Source organism: Octopus sinensis, linkage group LG5 (assembly GCF_006345805.1).
Source record: "Octopus sinensis linkage group LG5, ASM634580v1, whole genome shotgun sequence".
NCBI lineage: Eukaryota > Metazoa > Mollusca > Cephalopoda > Octopoda > Octopodidae > Octopus > Octopus sinensis.
In genome coordinates, this window is record NC_043001.1 from 51,391,721 (window position 1) to 51,415,690 (window position 23,970).

General features: G+C 36.4%; 1 protein-coding gene and 1 long non-coding RNA gene across 3 annotated transcripts in view; one reads left to right on the forward strand and one right to left on the reverse strand.

The window, feature by feature from the left end:
- LOC115211851 (cilia- and flagella-associated protein 44-like) overlaps positions 1-23,970 on the reverse strand; it is a 204,798-nt gene that overhangs the window by 104,967 nt on the left and 75,861 nt on the right. For both annotated transcript variants that reach the window (XM_029780572.2, XM_036503433.1), the window contains 6 exons: positions 21,682-21,885; positions 16,901-17,017; positions 16,051-16,197; positions 12,862-12,982; positions 11,343-11,467; positions 5,594-5,745 (listed from right to left, as the gene is read on the reverse strand). In XM_029780572.2, coding sequence (XP_029636432.1) covers positions 5,594-5,745; positions 11,343-11,467; positions 12,862-12,982; positions 16,051-16,197; positions 16,901-17,017; positions 21,682-21,885 — 866 coding nt within the window. The remainder of the gene's footprint in view (positions 1-5,593; positions 5,746-11,342; positions 11,468-12,861; positions 12,983-16,050; positions 16,198-16,900; positions 17,018-21,681; positions 21,886-23,970) is intronic.
- Positions 807-16,284, forward strand: LOC118763678. Its single transcript, XR_004999442.1, has 3 exons — positions 807-933; positions 4,481-4,489; positions 16,275-16,284. It is a non-coding gene; the product is annotated as an uncharacterized LOC118763678 (long non-coding RNA).

The window sequence follows — 23,970 nt, forward strand, 5'->3', positions numbered from 1 at the left end:
TTTAGTTCTTTTCGTTTTAATTCAGGTTTACTCAACAACCAAACTAAAAGATGTAATACTACTGGAATATAAAATGACAAAACTGTTACAGCATCAACAATGATAATTCTAAAATATAGTTCATTTAAAAAAGGAGTAGGAGAGAAAGTGTTGGTGTGAGGAATGAATTGTCATGGACATTCTAACTCTTGTCAACTGGTTTAACAGAAACACAACTGTAAAAGTAGTAACAATGGAATCCCATAATGAAAAGGGTGTTGGGGACCACCAAGTGAATGGTTTTGTCTTTGTGCAGTATATCCATTTGTTAGGGCCCATTGCTTCGCTATTCAAAATTCTTTGCAACATTTTATTTTGCCACTGCAAGTAATGAAACACTCAGTTTACATTGCCATTTGAACTTCCAAACAGTATAGTGCTGATGTCATTAATGAACCAGTGACCCCACTGCTCATAGAGCTTCTTACTCCTTTCTGCATATCAAACATGCCCAGCGTTAGGGAGTGAATGCAGGCTTAAAAATAATATAAGTATGTGACACTGGAGCCTTATGTGGTCCTCTTATTCATCAGATTCTGTTGGACTGTCCATCTCATGTTAATATGAAAAGTGAATGTAAGATGATAATAACGATTGTTAGTTATTATTATGGAAAGGTTCCAGCCTAAGCCACAGCAACAAAGTCCACTCTGCCACATTTCTCAGTTCAACATCACTGCCTTGAGGTCCTGGATACATTTCAAGCCAGTATCTGCAATCAAATTGTTGATGTAAGTGTAAGGACGTTTTGCTCTTCTTATATTGCCATGAAGTGGATTTCACAGGACTAATTTGGATGCCACCAGTTCAGGGTGGCACATACAGTGACCAGAGAGTCACAGCCATCTTTGCTTGATCTTCTCACTAATTTTCAGCAGGTATCATTTGTCATATGTTGCTGTCATTTCACATTTAGGGCCATTCATAGCATCCTTGTGTATCATCGATCTAAACTGTTTAATAATTTCTTTGTCAGTGTCCATGTTTCACTACAGCACTGATTCGACAGTTGCAATAAACAGCTTAATTTTGATTCACCTGGGCAATTTGGAGTCCTAGATCTTCTTTAGTTTGCAACAAGCTGTCCATGCTTGTGCCTTTCTGATCTTGATGTCTGCTTCTGAACTGTCCACCCAACCACTTTAGAACTCAAAGTCTTCAGCAACATTCAATAATAATAATGATGACATACAAATACAAAAATACACAAAAACGTACATATACATTAAGTTCTCTCATTTCAACACATCACATTCCACTATATATGAAACAACCATGGCTTCTTGAGAATTGTCTAATCAGCTACCAGTTCAATTCAGAGCTAATTGGACATGCATCATTAATAATAGATATTAATGTGTAATTAATAATAGATATTAATTTGCTGAGAGAGCCAACATCTTAAGCTAATAATTACCAAAAATAGGAAGAAGATACAAGTGTTCTGCATTAGAAAGAAAGCTTTGTTATTTTGAGTTACTGATGCAATTCCCATTGATGTAATCATGGAAAAGTAAATAAAGCCATTTGAAAGCAAAAGATATGGACAGATATTATTTACCAAGAAATAACGAATGTACAAAAGTGTTTGAATGATAAAAGCAATGAGCAATACATTTTCATGCTCTGTTGCATAGTTTGGCAAAGCTTACTCCCCACATCACGAAGCATTCATTTATTTTCAAATGCTGACAGGTCTTTGCATCAGGTTTTGAGCATCTTATAATATGTCAACTAGAGGGGAGACACCATTACAGAAAAAGAAACTCTCCACTAAATAAATATTAGTTTCAAATTTTGGCAAAAGCCGAAAAATTTTAGGGAAGTGACTAAGTCGATGAAATCAAACCTAGTGCTCAACTGGTACTTATTTTATTGACCCTGAAAAGATGGAAGGCAAAGTTACCTTGGTGAAATTTGAACTCAGAATGTAAAGATGGACAAAATGCTGCAAAGCATTTTGCCTGGCATGCTCACACTTCCGCCAGCTGGCCACATTCCTCAAAACAAATATTAATACTACCAAGGTGAATTCTCATTAAAAGAAATCTAATAACTTCTTTTTCCTTTTTTGTTTCTTGCAATCACCCAATTCTGGATTTGGTACACTGCATAGCACATTGGGTAGGTATCTTCTAGTCTCAGAATGAATATGCTTTATGAAGTTAGTAGATGGAAATGGTGTAGGAGTCTGATGGATATATATATATATATATATATATATATATATATATAAAACTTACTTCGAAAGGATGCATGACATTCAATCATATAATAATATAAATAATATACATATGCATATATACATGTGACGTCCTGTGCCCACATATGCATATGTATATATGTATACATGTAAGTATGTACATATATGTATGTATATATGCATATATATATATATATATATATATATATAATATATATATATACACACACACACACACACATATATATATATATATATATAATTTATATTATATTATAAATCTCTGAGCGAGATGTAAATGTCACGATATATATATATATATATAATATATATATATATATATATATATATATATATTATATATATATATATTCTTTTATTCTTTTACTCTTTTACTTGCTTCAGTCATTTTACTGTGGCCATGCTGGAGCACTGTCTGTAGTTATTCTTTGTAAGCCTAGTACTTATTCTATCGGTTTCTTTTTGCCGAACCACTTACATAAACACACCAGCATTGGTTGTCAAGTGATTGTGGGGGGTACAAACACAAACATATATATATATATACATATATATACATATATACGATGGGCTTCTTTCAGTTTCTGTCTACCAAATTCATTCACAAGGCTTTGGTTGTCATACAGTGGGACTGAACTCAGAACCATGTGGTTGGGAAGCAAGCTTCTTACCACACAGTCACACCTGTACCTATATATATGTATATATGTATGTAAGTATATATGAATATGTATGTATATACATATATATCTTCATCATCATCCTCATCATCATCATTTAATATTTGTTGTCCATGCTGGCATGGGTTGGTATGTTTGACCAGTGTTTTCAAGCTAGGGTGCTGCACCAAACTCCAATCTGATTTGGCATAGTTTCTATGGCTGGATGCCCTTTCTAATGCCAAGCACTACAGAGTGAATTGGGTGCTCTTATATGGCAACACAATGGGTGCTTTTACACAGTGACATATGGGTGCTTTTTATGTAGAACCACACAGGTGCTTTTACATGACACCATATGGGTGCATTAAAGTGGCACTGCATGGGCACTTTTATGTGGCACCACCATGAGAGCTTTATGCCACCAGAGGGACCAAACTAAACACTTCTACTGTGAAGTATGGGTCTTCTTGAGGACATGCAATTAATAACCAGCTATGAGAAGAAACAATTGCTTTTCACATTAGATATTTTAAAAAACTGGTAGGCGGTGAGCTAGCAGAATCGTTAGCATGCCGGGTGAAATGCGTAGCTGTATTTCGTCTGCCGTTACGTTCTGAGTTCAAATTTCGCCAAGGTCGACTTTGCCTTTCATCCTTTTGGGGTCGATAAATTAAGTACCAGTTATGCACTGGGGTCGATATAATCGACTTAATTCGTTTGTCTGTCCTTGTTTGTCCCCTCTGTGTTTAGCTCCTTGTGGGTAGTAAAGAAATAGGTATTATATTTTCTAGCTTAAATGCTCTAAAAAATCATTTGTTTGCAAGAAGCTTTCACATTAACAACTATACTATAGCATTCTTAAACAATTTTACATTTGTTTCCAATGGTAGAATGCACTATGGGAATGAATTTGCATTAATCTTTGGAGAAGGTGCTTCCACAGTTTTCCTCATTACCTTGTATTAACCTTCCTATGGCATGTTCTGATTTCAAGATCATTTGGCCAGTCTTAATTAAGCAGGGATGATATGATACATAGGGCCTTAGAGTTAATTTAGCGAAAACTAAAGTCTTAGTAAGTAGGAAAACAGACAAATCACAAGTCCATTCTGAGTGATGGCCCTGCTCAGTATTTAAGAAGTGTGTTAGTAGAAACTCCATACATTGTACCCAGTGCAAGCTTTAGACACATAAGAGATGTAGTAATATCATGGGAAGGTTAACAGGGAATATAGTCTTTGTGTATGGCAAATGTGCTGGTACAATAAGCACTAAAAAATGTGCAATATATACTGTAATGGACAAACAGATGAAGATCAGCTTGACTTTTATAATATAGATTGCATTATGGGGACACTAATTTAAACCCATGCAACTAAACATTTACAAAGGTATAATTAAACACACAGATGCACACACACACACACACACATACATACACACACACACACAACACACACACACACAGATTTGCAAACATACATAGAAACACACACATACATCATCATCGTCGTTTTAACATCCACATTCCAATGCTAGCATGGGTTGGATGGAGCATATTGAAGTAGATTTTCTAAACCCAAATGCCTCTCTTGTTGCCAACACTTATCTATTCCCAAGCAAGCTAATATTTCCTCATGATTAGACATATTTTTGTAGAATATTGAAAGGGAATGACATTCATTTACAACAACCATGCAATGTCAAAACAAGGAGACACACACAAAACAAGGAGACTATAGTAATTAATGGGACTTTCACTATATAACAGTCTACTATTAACTGGCCATACTGTACATGACACATTATAAATAGTTTCAGTAATATCAGCCATATAATTGTTAAGCATGGCCTGTCAAAGCATATAAGACATGATATTGTTCAATGAATATACTAATTCTGTAGAATATGAAAAAAAATTTTCTTCAATAAATCTTATTGTTCATTAAGGAGACACACACACACACACATACATACACACACAGAGTTTCTGTCCACTAAATCCATCCACTTACAGAGCTTTGCTCATTTCACAGCTATAGCTCAGAACACTTACCCAAATTACTAAACGTCATGAAACAAGTGTTCCACCATGACTGTTGGTGGACTGGAAACTTTTTCATTTCTTCCTTACTTGTTTATACGTTTACATGATGTAATCTAGAATGCATTCATAAAATGCTGTCCAAACAGCTTTTGTGAATTTTGAACCCCACTTGTAGTTTTCTTATACACACACATACACACATGCACGCATGCACACACACACGCACACACACACACACACACACACACACAGCAAGCTTCAACAGTGTTCATCACTACCAAGGTGAAAAGAAGATCCATAGAAATCTTGTATTCATGCTTATTCCTAAAAACACCTGAGATGTTCACCTCTTGAATGCCTTTGATCATAAATCTTTTGTTATCAGAATCGATCTCAGCCTAAACAATGACATCAGCAACACAATGTTGATTCAATATATGAAAGTACTAGATCGCCAATTCATAAAATATTAACCAACCCTTTCAAACTGTTTACTTTTCTGGAAACAACAGCAGAGAAGGATGTAAGTGTCAAAGATCCTTAAATCTTGTAAATTTTATATTATAGACACTCAGCCTTGGAATACTTTAATAAGAAGGCAATTAAGATGGATAATTTTACCTAAATTTCATTATTGTAATTCCAGCATCATTATTGTTAACAACAGCAACAGCTCTAAGCGGGGTTGCTGGATCACTGTCAGGAATAGCTCTCTGAGAATCACGCTCACCTGGAAATGCGCATTCGTATATATAACCAGCATCGTAATCACCCTGCAATATAGAATTTATGCAATTTATATGATTAACATTATTTAGTGTGTAGCAAAATTTGAAATAAAGAAAGTGGATATGTATAGCTATCTGCTCAGGGTTGCTCTTAAATACAAAGACCCTCCCAGGTGAAGAATGTACCCCCCAGCATAGACTAGTCATTAGTGACTTTACACTTGAGGTCAGAAGGATGCCGAGAAGCAGACCAATCCCAAAAAGAAGGATTTGGAAGCTAAAGAACCCTTCACATGGTCAGAGATTTAGGGACATCTTCATCAAGAAATTTGAGGAGGAGGAACTACAGACCTCGCCCATAGAAGGTAGCTGGAAATTCCTATGGGACAGCTTACTGTGTGCCACATACCAAATCTGTGGCTGGTGCAAACTCCCTCCAGACCTAGAGTAATGTGGTGGTAGACAAAGCCATTAGAGCAAAGAAAAAGGCCTGGAAAGCCTGGAAGGGTGGAGGTAGCAGGAAACTGTACCAGATAGCCAGAAGGGAGACTGGGCGACAGGTATACATACCCAAGGGTGAAGCAGAAAAGAAGAAGCTTGCCAATGTCCAGCGACGTGAGGACCAAAGAACTGAAGTACTTCAGATTGCAAGACAGTGTGTGAGAGAAAATTGTGAAATCACAGGAAAGAAATGTGCCCATATGGATGATGGTGCACTTGCTTTTAATGATTCAGAAAAGAAAGAGGCATGGAGATGCCATGAAAGATTGCTGAATGTGGAAAATGAATGGGGGGAGGAGAGCGTGCCAAATGTTGATCCAGTAGAGGGACTAGCTATCCGAATAGACAGCATGTGGTAGATAAAGCAATTAAGGGTATGAAGCCAGAAAAAGCCCCCAGCCCATCAGGAGTCACTGATGAGATGCTTAAAACATCTGGTAGTGTGGGCTATGGCCTAGTCACCCATTTTGTAAACCAGATAGTTCATGATGGAGTCATACCCAATGACTGGCATATCAGCACCATAGTCAACTGCTACAAGGGTAAAAGTGATGCTTTAGATAGAAATAACTACAGGGGTATCAAACTGCTGGATCAGGTGATGAAGGTCACGGAGAGGCTCATAGCCCAACTAATTAGGGAGAGAGTCTGCTTAGATGAGATGCAGTTCCGTTTAGTACCAGGTAGAAGCACCACTGATCCTGGTACGGCAACAGCAGGAGAAATACCAATCCATCCTGCTTAACCCTTTGTCCAAGTGTTCAACAAGTAGCTACAAGGTCTTTTCTCACTCCACTTTGAAGAGAGGTTATAGGCCACTAGCCATTAGGGTCTTAAGAAACTCCTTAAAGCTAAGCACTTTATCCACATGAAATCCTGGGTAACTCTATAGACTGGCCATAACTACCTTCATCTAATTATATGTGTGTGCGCGTGTGTGTGTGTGGATGTGTACATTTATGCAATTATGTATATATATGTACATAGACACACACACACACACACACACACACACACATGCATAGATATAAATATTAGATAGGCTTCTTTCAGTTTCCGTCTACCAAATCCACTCACAAGGCTTTGTTCAGCTCAGTGCTATAGTTGAAGATGCTTGCCCAAGGTGCCCCTCAATCGGTCTGAATCCAGAGCCACGTAATTGGGAAGCTACTTACTCATACATATGCATACAGACATACACATCTGTATAAATAAACATGAAATCCTGTCTGTCCGTCCGGGACCCCTGTATCTCAGTTTACATTTCTTCAGCATAGACATATTATACATTTTTGGAATCAGGATAATCCCGAGATTGAAAATTTGCCCTTCATTTGATTCTTGAACATCCAGCATTGGAATCTGGTTTGAAAGCATTTGGGTTGCTATTTCTAGCAGGTAATGCTTGGCTGATTCATGCCATCTTGGTTGGCATTTGTCAGATGATGTCAGAGATCAAGCAGGAGAAAAAGAACATTTGCTTCATTAATTTTACATTGAGATAAGAACTTTGGGACAAATTAGCCAACAGTTGGAATTCAACTTGGGACTGGAACAATAGAATGAGTGCATTACGGAATTAATTTTCATCCACCCTTAACCTCTGATCAAACACCACCAGGGCATATGGTCATTATAGGTGTATGATAGTCATGCAATTTTGCTCTTTTTACATTTGTGCTGCAGGCCCAGTTAGCCCTCACTGAAAAGTCTGCATGGAGGGTGGCTTTTAAGTTAGTGTGTGTGTGTGTGTGTGTGTGTGTGTGTGTCTGTGTATGTGCATGTGTGTGTGCACGCATGCACACATACGTGCACATATGTGTGTGTGTGTGTGAGTGTGGGTGTGTATGATGGTGCATGGCCTAGTGGTTAGGATGTCGGCAGGGAAGGTGACTGTGGTATTTGTGATAGCTGAAGTGATCCTGGTCTACTTTACAGGAAAGAACATTTGGATTACCATTTTAAAAAGTGATTCAGAATGTAATGCACTATAAATTAACATTCCTGATGATAAGAGGGGCTACATTAGTTTACTGTACAGTTCACTCATAGGGAAGAAATTAACTTATAGGTTAGATATTCAAATTCCATGCTGATTTTCATTATTTAACCTACTGCCATCATTTACCTAGATATTGGTTAGAAGTAGATGGCTTTTACCTGTGGTAGAATAAGTTTCCATCCAAGTCACAATTACAATCTATTAATGTGTTCATCTCTATTCTTTTCTGCTCTAGACTGAAGGCCTGAAATTTTGGGGGAGTGGGGTCAGTCGATTAGAAATTTGTGAAGCAAATACTGGGTACTGTTGTGGATTTAGTTTTTATACAGGGAAACTAATGTTAGTCAGCATGGCTTAGGGTACGATGTGGTCTGGAAGTTATTGTTTGAAGCGATCAATGTGGAAACACACTTACGCAAATTGTAAACAAACCCAAAATCGGGGTTCAAAGTTTGGGAAATTTGTGAAGCAAATACTGGGTACTGCGTGGATTTAGTTTTTATACAGGGAAAATAATGTTAGTCAGCATGGCCTAGGGAACGATGTGGTCTGGAATTTATCACTTCCATTCCATAACCAGGGCCGTATATTATTTTTTGACCGATTTCTTTAGTTCGGTCAAACTTTACGGTGGATTCCAATATTTCAGTTTATTCCACCTTTATGGTACACCTGTTGTGCATTAAATTCAACTGATGATCTAGTCATGTGCACAATTCTTCTTTATCAAAATTTTGTTGCATACCCATTTGAATATTAGCTGATGATTCATTTTCTATGGTGATGTTTAAACAAAATTTTAATATTTTTACCTTTTGCTCAATTTACCTGGATTTACCTGTAATTAAAGTCACTTCGAGACAAAAGTTATGCAATAGAATTGATTAAGAACCCTTCCTTTAATTATGTTCCAAATATCACATTAAAATGTTGATGAGTAAAAAAGTTACAGTTATTTAATGAAACAAGCCTAAATTCATGATTATTTTAGAATTTAATTGAAACTCATGAGGGGTGTATTTTGGTCAGAAATACAGTAACGAAAGGGTCAAATTAACTAGTAGCATCTTCTCTTGAAAATGGACAAAATTTGGCATTGTGATGTTATCAAGTACCCACAGAAAAATGCTTTAACCTCAAGGACATTCATGCTGACAAGGTTGCTGCATTAGGGGATGATGCTCCAACTTTATTAACAGTTCAAAAGTAGGCCGCTATATTGAGGAGGGGAAGGGAGAGTCTTGAAGATTACCCAAAGTCTGGACATCCTGCAACTGCCACCACCAAAGAAAACTGACTATGCTCACGACACAGTGATAGATGACAAGTAACTGACTAGAAATCAAATAGCCAATGCTATTCGCATATCCAGTGAGAAAGTTGAGAATATTCTGCACAATGAGCTTGGCATGATGAAGGTTTCTGCTCAGTGGGAGTCATGTCTTCTGACACCTTATCAAAAGTACACCAGGATAATCATATCACAGCAAAATCTTTCATTGTTTGAGGCAGATCCAGCTGGTTTCTCCAAAGTTTCCTTAGCCAAGATGAGTGATGGCTTCATCATTTTGAACCAGAGACAAAGAGACAATCAATGCAGTGGGAACACCCCTCCTCACCAGCTCCAAAGAAGGCCAAGGTTGCTTCATCTGCAGGAAATATGATGGCTTCCTTTTTTGGGGGATGCAAAAATCATTATGTTTATTGACTATCTTGAAAAGGGCCACACCATCAATGAAGAGTACTATGCCAACTTGCTGAGGCAGTTATGATAGGCTATCAAGATCAAATGCACAGGGAAACTGACAAAAGTGGTCTTGTTTCATTAGGACCATGCTTGCTTTCAGTAGGTGCTGTGCATGACTGTGGCTTTCAGCTGGTTGATCACTGTCCCTATTCTTCTGATCTGGCTCCATCTGACTATCATTTGTTCCCTGACATGAAAAAAACACTAGGCTGGGAGCCAGTATCATAGTAATGATGATCTCATATCTGCTGTTGATGACTTTTCTGACCAACAGGATAGGATGAAAGCTTCTTCGCCAATAGGATTCGAGCATTGTAACTCTAATGAAAGAAGTATGTGGACCACCAGAAGGATTATGTTGAAAAATAAACCACATTTTGGTCACAGTTCATGAGGGTATCGTGATCAGCCTATGAACTTTTCAACTAACCCTCAATGTTGAGAATATGTTTGTCACTGTACATAGTAATATCAGGCAATATTACAATTAGTTGATAGTTAGAAATTATTATTGCTATTGATTACATACATTTATGGTGTCTGGGTAGCACCTTGGGCAAATGTTTTTGTATAAATTTTGGTCTGACTAATGCCTGGGAAGTGAAATTGGTACATTGAAACTGTATGAAAGCTTGTTATTTATGTATGTGTAAAAATGTGCATGTCTATATATGTGTGTATATGCATGTGAGTGTACATCTATTTATAAGTGTGTGCATGTGTATGTCAATGCAGGTATGTGAATCACTATTACTCTATGTTTTGTGTGATGTTATTTAGTTGATAGTGGTGTTATGGCTATGTCTCTTATTGACAATCATTTCTTGCAAGCAATACATTCTGTTATTTGACAGCTTCAATGTATGAATTGACTATCTTGAAAAGTCCCACTGTGTGGCACATTTGAGCCAGGCTGACCAAAACTTTGTGAATGCATTTGGTTCTTTTTTTTTTTACTTAGTTCAGTCATTTGACTGTGGCCATGCTAGAGCACCACCTTTAGTCGAACAAATCGACCCCAGGACATATTCTTTGTAAGCCTAGTGCTTATTCTATCAGTCTCTTTTTGCCAAACCGCTAAGTTACGGGGACGTAAACACACTAGCATCGCTTGTCAGGTGATGTTGGGGGACAAACATAGGCACAAACATTTACACACACATACATATATATATATACATATATGCGATGGGCTTCTTTCAGTTTCCATCTACTAATAGGAATAAAAATGCCTGATATGAAAAATGGGTAAGAGTTGGTAGCAGGAAAGGCATCCAGTCATAGAATTCTACCTTGATAAGCTTCATCCAGCCCGTGCCAACATGAGAATAAAAAAAAATAGCTAACTTTAAAGCAATAATGATGGTGTCATGTAGTGTGTTATAAACTTACCAATGTCAACCAGAAAGTTCTCCCATCTGGAGAATACATGCCACATAAGATGGGACTAGGAACTTCAGGGATGTACGGTTCCCAGGTATCTTCTACAACCTCTTCTTTAGATTCTTCTTTTTCTTCTAAATAAAAGAACAGGCAAAGACAAGACAATCACACAAGGCAATGGAAGAGGTGGGAAAGCAAAAATAAACTTCATATACATATTTTAAATCTGTTTAACATTGATGAGATCATAATGTTTCTAGACTACTACCATTATCATTAGAGTGTATACCATATTTGACAGCATAAAAGCCACATCTTATGTTCAGCAGTGCATATTTAGGAGAAAAGCTTTTAGTGCATTAAAAGCTCATAGGAGACTCAACTTTGCATATAAGACTGGGATGATTTTTTTTGAGACATTTTTATAGGTAAAAAAGTGCATCTTATATGTTAGCAAATACAGTGCTTAGAATGTAGGTATAGCCATGGCTGTGTGGTTAAGAAGATCGCTTCCCAACCATATAGTTTCAGGTTCAGTCCCAATGTGTGGCACATTTGAGCCAGGCTGACCAAAACTTTGTGAATGCATTTGGTTCTTTTTTTCTTTTACTTGTTTCAGTCATTTGACTGTGGCCATGCTAGTGCACCACCTTTAGTCAAGCAAATCAACCCCAGGACTTATTCTTTGTAAGCCTAGTACTTATTCTATCGGTCTCCTTTTGCTGAACCACTAAGTTACGGGGACGTAAACACACTAGCATCGCTTGTCAGGTGATGTTGGGGGACAAACATAGACACAAACATTTACACACACATACATATATATATATACATATATGCAACGGGCTTCTTTCCGTTTCCATCTACTAAATCCACTTACAAGGCTTTGGTCAGCCTGAGGCTATAGTAGAAAACACTTGCTAAAGGTGCCACATAGTAGGACTGAACCAGGAACCATGTGGTTGGTAAGCAAGCTACTTACCACACAGCCACTCCTGACAGAAAATAAAAGCATCTTTGTGTGTGTGTGTGTGTGTGTGTGTGTGTGTGTGTGTGTGTGTGTGTGTGTGTGTGCTTGTGTATGCCTGTATTTCTCCTTGTCTTGATATCATGGGATAGTAGTAAAAGACTGCCATCATCATCATCATTTAACGTCCGTTTTCCATGCTAGCATGGGTTGGACGGTTTGAATGGGGTCTCGGAAGCCAAGAGGCTGTGCCAGGCTCCAGTCTCATCTGGCAGTGTTTCTACAGCTGGATGCCCTTCCTAACGCCAACCACTCCATGAGTGTGGTGGGTGCTTTTTACATTCCACCGGCACAGGGGACAGAGGAGGCTGGCAAATGGCCATGATCGGTTGGTGCTTTTTAAGTGTCACCAACACTGATGCCAGTCAGGCAGCGCTGGCATCGGCCACGTTCTGATGGTGCTTTTTACATGCCAATTTCAAACCACTGTCTTTTACTCTGTGAAACTGTTGGAACACTCTTGTTTTTTTTTCCCAAAATAGAGCCAATAAAGAGTCATACCAGTTTCTTCAGTTTCTGGATCCGATTCCTCACCACGGTCTCTACGTCTCTGACGTTCCAGTTCTTCCATTTGGAGACGCTCTTCTTCTAACTTCCTTTCAATTTCCAACTCTTCTTCATGCTGCCAAAACAACAAAGATTTCTAATTAGGAAATGGTGGGGGCCATGAGAAATGTTTCTATATTGTGTGTAGGGTTGGTGGACAGAGGCTGAAAGAAGTCCATAATATATATATATATATATATATATATATATATAAGGGAAAGTTTACGAAAATAAGCGAAAGACAAAGGCAGGTGGTGTACAAACAAACAGATGTATTAGTATAGTGCTCAGGAATAGAAAAAGTCTTATACGTTTTGAGCCTATGCTCTTCTACAGAAAGGTACACAGAAAAACAAGGAGAGAAAAAAAATGTGTGTAGTAGCTAACGATCTATCATATCTATCATATGGCAGGTGGTGTACAAACAAACAGATGTATTAGTATAGTGCTCAGGAATAGAAAAAGTCTTATATAGAGAGAGAGAGTGAAAGAGAGAGAGTAGTAATCATTATATTGATATAGAATAAGGAGACTTGTTCATCATCAAGATTTACTTCCTCTTATTTTATAATTTCATACAGCACATTTTTATGGTTGTTACGACCTACATGTGTTTCAACTATGCAAAGTACATACAGGCAGTTGCACATAAAACCAGGCATAATTTTCTGTGCAGCTTCATTCAGGTTCTGTCCATTAGCTACTGTCTGTACTCTGTGCATGGAAAACATGTAGGTTGTAATAACCATGAAAATATGTTGTATGAAATTGCAAAATAAAGGAAATAAATTTTGGGAATGAACAAATCTCCATATTCTATATTGTTATAATCATTGCTAATATACACTCCAGATAATATTACCATCTAGAGAAGCGAACACAGAATTACCCTTCAGAGGGATTTACAGCATGAATGACAACTCATTGTAGTCATAGACATTAAATACTAATCAATGCAGTTAGCCATAACTTGGAACATAACTGAGAACCACTATGATATCCGTCCAGATTATATATCCCTCCAAACTCACATTAATTGCAACATAGGGCTTGTAAATACTAAGGCCAGCAAGTTCAGGGGAGTGGTTAAGTCCATTACATCAACCCCAGTGCTCAACTGGTACATACTTTATCAACCTCGAAAGGATGAAAGGTAAAGTCAGCTTCAATGGAATTTGAACTCAGAACATAAAGACAGATAAAATGGCACTAAGCATTTTGCCTGGCATGTTAATGATTCTGCCAGCTCACCAGTCTAAAAGCTTCTAAATATTAAATGAGGCTTCCTTCATTACCTCAGTAACTGAAAAGACAAAGTGAAAAATGCAATATGAAAATAGAACAAACAACCCACTTAAGATGGCAGCAAGTCCAAATAAGAACTGATACAGATCTGAGAGGATTCTTAAGCCCTGGTGTACAGGGTAATTGGGTTAAATTTGAAAGTTTGCATAGAAGGAAAAGGAAACTCAATATTCGCATCCAAAAATTTTGTAGTTCCATCTAATCCAGGATAACCTTGAAAATATTGTTTGCAAGAAATGGCAAAACAAGTACACGAGGTGGAAAATCAATCACATTTTTATAAGAATATATTCTGCTTAAGACGTGTTTCATTGTTGTTTAACTGTAGGTCAACTCTCCTTGAATAGACCTAGAATGAGAGATGTTCCAGCCATATCCACCTTGTCTTCTGAAGTGTATTTAGGACTTCATTATCTAATGTGTCTGTCTCTTTGTTAAGATGCTATGGTATAATATTCCATAATTAGAAGTATGCTAGAATTAGTAGTCAAAACATGCCTCACATCATCATCATCTTTATCATCACCGTCATCACTATACATTAACTTTTCTTGCTTGTATGGTTTGAACAGGTTTTACTGAGTGTCATAATCAGGCACACACAACAATAGGAAAACCTGGCCTTGATGTGACTGCCATCCAGCATGGATAATATTCATTTTATCACATCACTAGCAATAGAGTCAATATCTACAAGGTGTTTGAACTAAATTTTAAAATTTTTATGTCTTTTTTTTTGTTTTCTTTAGAAACACCTTGATGTATTGATGAAAAGTCAACAGCCTTCAGTAACAAAAAGATTAAAGTTGTAGTTGAGAAAATATTAGCTGACATGGAAGATTGGAAGCCATCTAAATATTAGAATTGAGTTGCTTGTATCATGATGATTTGTGCTGGCTATCATCATGAGTACTGCTCTTGCTCTGTGAACACTGTAAAGGCTGTAAAGACATAACATGGACAACTGCAGGTGTTCTAACTATGTCTGCACACTGGAATTCATGCCCATATCTTTGAACAGGGCCTTAGGCTCAATTTGATCAGATATGTGAAGCTGCCAAAGACTGTGGTCAATCTTGGCTGGAAAGGATTGCTACTGGAAGGCCAAGTGTGTGGCAACAAAATTCAGCTCCTTGCCATACCTCCAGAAAGAGGCAGAAGTAATTACCAGAGAATTTCTACAACTTCACCAGCTATAATTTCTAAACTGTTAACCCCCTGATTGTAATCCCATGGATTATTTATGTGTGGAGTGCAGTTGAGAAAGGCACCAACAACTCTGCTAATGAAAATAAGGCCAAGATCAAAGAGGTGTTTTATGATCTTCCCAGGGACACAGTGAGGAAAATGTGCACCAGTTTTTAGAACAATCTTAAGGCCATCATGGAAGCTGAGGGCATCTACTTTGAGAAACTTTTACCTCCCAGCCATAATTTAATTGATATTTTTTTATTTTTTTAAATGGTTTTATTTTCGATGGGATATCGTGTTTTCTTTTCCTTTTATGGAAACTTTCAAATTTAGCCCAAGTACCCTGTACATCAACACTAAAGGTTCCCCCCAGATCTGTATCAGTATCAGTCTTTATTTAGAGTTGCTGCCATCCTAAATGCGTAGTATGCAATGTAGTTTTCAGAGCTCATGTTTTCATTATAAGTGCCAAATGTTGCACTTTTGGCTGTACTAATAACTCAAGGCAAAATCCAGAAACAGTCCTGCAATCTGAAGCATAAGCTCTTCTGTTTGTATGTGACATCCAATCTTCTTATCTAATATTTTATTGATTTGAATAATCATAATGTCATTTGCTGTTATAGTTCAATTAAATTCATCACTCACCAGTAGGATTGATTTTATACTTTTAAATGTGTAAATTCTTGGTTTCAGAGCTTCGAGGAAGTATGTATGTTCAGTATCAAACTCTGCTTCTTGTGGTGTTTCAAACTCTACAACTGAATTCCTTTCACATATTATGAGGATCTTATTCTGAAATAAAGTTAAAAGTGAAGTGATATTATAAAATGACACAATGTGCATTTGGTTCAGTGGCTGAACAACTGCAGCCTATCAATAACTCAAATCTGGTGGTATTTCTTTTCTAAAGATTTATACAAGAGACTGTTGGAGTTTCATGAAGTGCCTACTGGGTACATATCTTGAACGAATGAACCAATGAGTAGGTCTCTACTCAGTTACTCAACTTGCTTCAAAAAGTAACCAAATTCTGCTCAGATCATACCATAGCATCTTAACAAAGAGAAAGACACATTAGATAATGAACTCCTAAATAAACCTCAAAAGACAAGATGGATATGGCTGGAACACCTTTCATTATAGGTCTACTCAAGGAGAGCTGACCAACAGTTAAGCAACAACAAAAGCATATCTTGAGCAGAATACATTTTTATATAAATATAACCTCACGTAATTTGCCATTTTTTGCAAACAATATTTTCAAGGTTAAAATATATATATATATCGTGTGTGTGTGTGTGTGTGTGTGTGTGTGTGTGTGTGTGTGTGTGTGTGTGTGTGTGTTTGTGTGTGTGTGTGTTTGTGTCTTTATGATCAGTCAGTATGATTGACTAAACTCTTTAATGCAGTGTCTGAGATCTGATGCTGTCCATCCACTGAGATTAGCAAAAATATTTCACAACATGCTGAATAAAATTAATTCTTTCACACATACCACATTGTTGGGGAACCACAGCAGCTTCTTGGGAAGATGAGGGGATTCAACAAATCCAATAGGTTCGAGTGTAAGGTACTTAGTGAACTTAGAGAAAAACACAGCACGATCTTCTCCCTACAAATAAAAATACTTAATTTAAAACCAAGGAGTATGGTTTCGATGTACTTTTTGAATGCTAACATATTTATCCATTCATGCATCCCTCTTTTCCATCTACTATTTCTAGAAGGGTCAGTGGGGTAAGGTTTTCAGTTACCTCCTCCATAGAATTGTATTGAAAACAACAGTCATTTAACTTGTTGGTTAATAATGTTTATTATTTTGTTTCAAATATTTGCAGAAGGAATGAGAGACAAATTTAATCTAAGAAGGATTTGAATGCAATAATATTAACCCCAAAATGCTTAAATTAATAATTAATACACAAAAAAATTATATATTGGTCTCTTTCTACTTATTATCTTTGCTTAACTAAGGAAAGATATTTTTCAGCATGTGATTGGCTGCTCCTGAGGGTCCAGCGACTTCAGAAAATTTTTGAAGATTCCAAGCTTAATATGTAGTGGTAGTAACACAATTAGCTTAAGTGAATCTAGTGATATGTATTGAACAGTTTTATTCCCTGGCCTCCATTCATGACATGCTGGCTAATCTTGCTGGCAGTAGTTCTTTTTATGAGCCCAGTTGTGCCACAGGTACAATATGCAGCAAAATTTCATGCAACCCTTTTGTATTCCATTTCAGCTTGCCACTGGACCAATTGTTACAGCTTTTGCAAACAATATGTATAAAAAGACATTTATGTTGGTTTCCAAGTTTCATTTTGAAGTAATTCTTGTATCTTGCTTGTATGAGTGGTATGATATTTTTCCTAGAGTCATTGAATGCTTATTCCCCACAGATATAGAAAAAGTGAACAGGGTCATTGCAACATACATTGTCTTGAAGTCATGCAAATTGAAGTGGAGAAATAAAAAGCATCAGACCACAGTGAACAAAGTAATTTCAAATTTGATACAGCAAGTCACGATAACATATGAAATGCACTTAAATCAAAGTGTTCTAAAAGTCAGCATGATCTAATATGTGTTATATCTACTTTTACTGCTCTCTCATTAAAGCTTGTTACAAAAAGAACAATCAAAGGCATTCTTAAAAGACAAATGGAAACATATGATGTAATACATGCGACAATACATTTCTGTAGATTTAGGATATAGGGGGTATTTTGTAGATCAAAATCTAGATGTGATGGAGCAAAATTGATTTCATATTCAGAAAGGGAGCTAAAATTACCTTACCTTTTACTTAAAATACATTTTTTTTTCATTTTGTCATGCAGTGTTATTAATTAGACACTCAATGAGAAATTAAGATGAAAGTGTCTTTAACATTTCGAGCTCAAGCTCTTTCCTAGAAAACTAGACACAGGAAGAAGTGTTAAAGAAAAATAGAAGAAAACAGGAGTAATGGAGAAGTAGGTGTTGTTGAAATGTCAATAATTTCAGAACAATCTGTAGTTATTTACAATTCCTTACATGCAGTAATGTTGTTCAAACAGTAAGGAAATTTGGAGTTCATTCAAATCTTTTAATTTTTTGTTTTATTTCCCTCCGATAAAAAAAATTTCAGGTGGAAGCACGGTTGTGCAGTAAAAAGTTTGCTTCCCAGCCATCCGGTTCTGGGTTTAGTCCCACTGTGTGGCACTGTGTGCAACTACTTTCTCCTGTAACCCAAAGTCCTGTGAGTGATTTTGTTGATTGAAACTAAAAGAACCCTGTTGTATACATATATGTGTGTGTGTGTGTGTGTGTGTGTATGTGTGTGTGAGTGTGCATGTTATTATCTTTGTGTTTGTCCACCACCACTGCTTGAAAACTGGTATTGGTTTGATTACATCCCCATAAATTAATGGAAGGGTTGAGAAAAAGTGAGTGGAAGAATAACTGCCAGAGTGGAAAAAAAAACACTGGAGTTGATTTGTTTGACTTTAATGCAATGCCCAAGAATTGGCTGCAGTTCAATGACAGGAACAAGTAAAAGACAAAAGACAAAAGAATTATTAAAACTGGAATTTTTATTTTTCTAATAATTTCATCAACAGTGAAAGAAGAGGAGCCATGATCCTATTCAGAGTCTTTGAGAATGTAGAGAAGAAAGGATGATATTATAAAGAAGATATTATAATCAGAGTAGAAGCCTGGATTACATGCATGCTAGAGAATGGACTCAGTGAAAGCATTTATGTATCTGGTGGTGATGTTAAACCAGGCAATGAATAAATTCTACCACTCAATCAGACCTTCGGAGGACTTTTAGACAATTTCTGTCTTTCAACTTTCATTCACGAGGCTTTAATTAACTTACGGTTAAATCCATGCACATTCAATGTAAACTTCTTAACCATCTCACCATACTTGGCCTGCACCTATCCCATTGAAGTACTCCATCTGTCATGATACTGTCTTGAGAATCCATTGCCACATTGTCCTTTCATTAGTTTGTTTATTTCTTCAAGGATTTTGCATGACTAATGTCTTCTTAAAATGTTTTTATCACTTAGAAGAGCTAGCATCTGTAATCCTTTATAGGGCATCCAAAACCAGCAGCATAGAAGGAGAAAAATATCCTCATATTGGAGACCATGTCCAGGTGCTTGCAACTGAGTGAAACTCATTAAAGGTACTGAAGGATGAGGTAATGGTTTTATATCAGGTGAGGGATTCTGTCTATAAGTCAAGTAGGTCATGGTTTGCCGTCAGAAACTAAGAAGGCAGAGTAAAATCAATTCTGCTAATTCTACCCCCCAGTTGAAATATATCAGTACTACTGTGATCCAGAATGATCAGTATCATATTGATTTCAACTTTCAAGTTTTTAGTAGGGAGTAAGTCAGTAACATTGACCCCAGTGTTCAACTAGTACTTATTTTATCAACCCTGAAAAGATGAAAGGCAAAGTCGACTTTGGTGGAATTTGAACTCAGAATGTAAAGATAGACGAAATACCGCTAAGTGTTTTGCTTGGTATGTCAACAATTCTGTCAGCTCACCATCTTAACGATTAGTATTATATTTATATATTGACTAGACACTAGAACATGTTATATACTGAAATTTTACACTCTTCTGAATCAATATCAGTTACAAATTCTGAAGTGAAGTCTAGTTCAGCAGGATTTGAACTCATAATATATAAAGATTACAGCAAATGCTGCAAAGTATTTAGTCTGGTGTTTCACTCTTCAATCAATTTATTTATTCCTTCCCTAGATTGTTGTATTATCAGGAACTTGAGTTTTCTTTACATATGTAAAACTATGAAATCTTAAAGCGTCATTTTAACTCTTTGAGCCCGCAACCCAATCCTGAGCAGCTCAGTATAGTTGACTCCTTGTATGTAGACTGCTCCAGAGTGGTTTGTAAACATGGCAATATCTGTATCATTTACCAGGAGTTCTGTAGAATTCTCTGGTGAAAAAGAGCCTAGGCACAGTGCTGACATCTACACTTCACTCAGGAAATCAAAAGTTGGAAAATTTTCCTTTTTTTAGCCAAAAAGATGACCAGGAAAATAAGAGTGTTTACTTATGGTTTCATCAATTGCAAATTAACACTCTATACATAATCGAACGATATGATGTATAACACTGTGCAATATGATTTTTGTCCTTGGGTAGGAACTGTTATTTCTTATTTGCTTACCCCTAGAAAGTATGAAAAATGGCTAATATTTCCTTCAAACTTTGCTTTTATTACATTTATTCAAACCCCAAAGAATCTTTTAACATATGTCTATGATGCTCCCTCACAACTCCTATTCATGATCAGAAATGCACATATTGTCAGCCACTAAACAACAGGTCAAACAACTGACAAACAAATCTGTGGTATTGAGCAGAAAATTTGCTATAATGATATTTCTGCTTCAGCAACTCAGCAATGAATCTGGCCGAAATACAATGGAAGATGGATAAGTTTCAAAACATTGATGTCCAGGTCACAAAAGCAATGTTTGAAGGGAATAGTAGTCATTTCCTTTCATTTCTAGATAAAAGCAAATAGGAAATAATACTTACTGACCAAAGACCAAAAAATAAAAATTTTGTTACACAACGCAAGTGAATGGTGTGTCGTGTGTGTGTGTGTGTGTTTCTGTGTAAATATATATATATATAATTGAATAAGGTATATTATTAGCTGTTTGGGAATTGCACTGAAGTGGGGCTGATTTCTTCACTGTGATTTGCTGTGTGAATAATCAGGACAATGGTTCTATTGTAAAATATGTGTTAGTTCTGTGACTGACATGTAAGTCTAGTGCACATAGATTGTTTACCACTAGTCAGCTGATCTGAATATAAGCATATATTGGAAAGTTTCATGCATAAATATTGAGCAGATTTGCTCCACAGACATTAAAAACCGATATACCTTTTATTCATTAAATTACATAAAAACTATCCTGCACAAAGGTCACATCTACAAAATGATATGTCTCACTAAAAAAGAGACATTTTGTGCTTTCCTATACATAAAATTCAGAAAATATATCAGAATTAATCATTCAACCACCTCAAAAATATGCATCAATTAGAAGTTGTGGGTTCAATATCTACTGAATTGTCTCAACTGGATCTATTTTTACAATTTATTTTATGATTATAAACACAAACATATCCTACATGAAATTCTAGGTTAGTGCTGAAAGAGTTTCTCTATTATCTAAATTAAATATACAATTAATTAATTAATTAATTAAAAAAAGACCATACATACTGTTGTTGCCAATATAGTTTCCTCAGCATTGAATTCCATAGAGTTGATGCGCATTTTGTGAAGTTTAATCACCTGATACAGCTGCATGTCACAAGTACTTTTCCCTTTGCGAGTAATACCCTGGTCAACTGGTTTGCTTATTTCAAAGAGGCGCACAACACCATCTTCAAAACCAGCAATTATGTGAGATCCCTTGGGACATAACTAAAATGGAAATGAAATAGAATCATTAACCCTTCAATCAAATTTAGAGAAAGATCAATTATTTACAAAAAGACATACCCCAATGTTGTAGTCGGTTTGCTGTATGGGTAGGCAACCCTTCCTTTGACCCATACATTGATAGCAGTGGCTGATGATCTGTTTGTAACAGAAAACTTCTACCATGTAGAAATCTGTGAAATTTTTACACTGTAAAGTTAATCAACAGGACTTTTTTTTCTGTCTAACTGTATTTTTTTCTCTTCTGCTATTAGTGAGCACGAAACCTGAATCACAGGTTTCGTACTTCTATCTTTATACATGTGTAGCAAAACTGCTCCTATTCCATACTCTGAAGCATCAGCTGCTACCATAATGTCCATGTCAGGATTGAAATGCACTAGAAACAAATCGATCATTAGAATTTTTTTTATTTATTCAAATGCATTTTGGCATTTAACCAACCAATTCCATTTCACTTCCTTCTTTGATAAATTCATTCAATGGAATTAACTAAGATAACACAAGATGTATATTAGACTGAGGAAGTTTTTCTATCTGTTAAGCTCTTCTAAATTTGATATTATGTGTGGAATGATTGCTGTATGAAAAACAGAATTGTGTTAGCATAATGACTGCATAATCAGAAATTTGCTGTTTCTCAGTCTCTGTGGATCAAATTCCACCCTTGTTTCACTGATTGTCATTTTACAAATAACCACTCCTCAAGCTTTGAAAAAAGATAAATAAGTAAAGAGAAAAGCTGATTATTTGATTATTTTGATGAAATGGAAGCTAATCTGGTGCAGTGACTTATTAACCATAATTTTTATACTTTATTTTGTCTCTTTAGATATACAGATTTTATGAAGCAGGGATAGACACAACTGTCTTCACACAACATACTTCAAATTACACCACTAAACATAATACTCCAATAAATACAAATTCTAAACGATCTCAACTACTTCCTAAGACTTCCACAAACTTTCAACAATCTCATCAACTCCCTACAACTTCCACGAATCCTTCATCTTCTACATTTCAATACACTACTCTTTATAAGAATTCAGCTAATCCATTCTTCCAATTCCACAGGAGTGTCAATGGTACATGCCACAACATCTCTCCCTTTGAGGTTTACTTCCTAGGGAAGTTTAATATTTCTTCTGCTTAGGCACCACTACCAACCATTCTGTTTGTTTCCCCTTTCTTGTGCTGCTACACCTAGGTTCGACTCCTTGTGTTATGGAAACATCAAAGGTGTCGTAGAGCACTTCCATGGGTATCTCTTTTATTTTCTCCATATTTCTATTTTTTAGCTGCTTTTGTGTTCCCACTTTTCGCCTCTTATCATATACGCCATTTTGCCTATTTGTTTTGTTACTTCTCTGTCTTCCCAGCCTTCTCTTCCATTTTTATATATTTTGAAAAACACCTTGTCACCAATATCAAAATACTTTGTCATATTTTTAATGTTTCCTTTATTTGTCTTTCTTACTGGTAACAGCTTATCAAAAATTGACATTATTTTTCGAGCAAACAGTTCTGCAGGCAACTTGCAGTGTTTGGTTTTGCTGTTATCCTATAAACCCTCAAGAATTGTATCAATGTTGCGTCATCAACTAGCTCGTTTCTTGATTTCTATAATGCTCCTTTAATTGTATCCATGAACTGTTCCACTTGCCCATTTAATCTTGGGTGACATGGTGGTGTAGAGATGTATTCAATTGCATACATTTTGCAAAAATTTTTTAATTCAAATGCCATAAACCATGTACCATTATCAGACACTATGGTGTCTGATACACCATATTTTACAAAGAGTTCATGAAGAAATTCTATTGTTATGGTAGAGGTTGGTTTCCTACATCTACATCTACATCTCTAGCCTTACGTGATACACACAGACCTGGGTTTCTGGGTAGTAACCCATCATTAGTGTGTGATAATCACCAGCTATCTCTTTATTATAGGCACAAGGCCTGATATATAGAAGGGACATACAACGGTAGACTTACAAGGTCCCTTTTCCGGAATCCACTTATCTATGATGAAATATACTGCTCTAGTACTGTTCTGACCTCA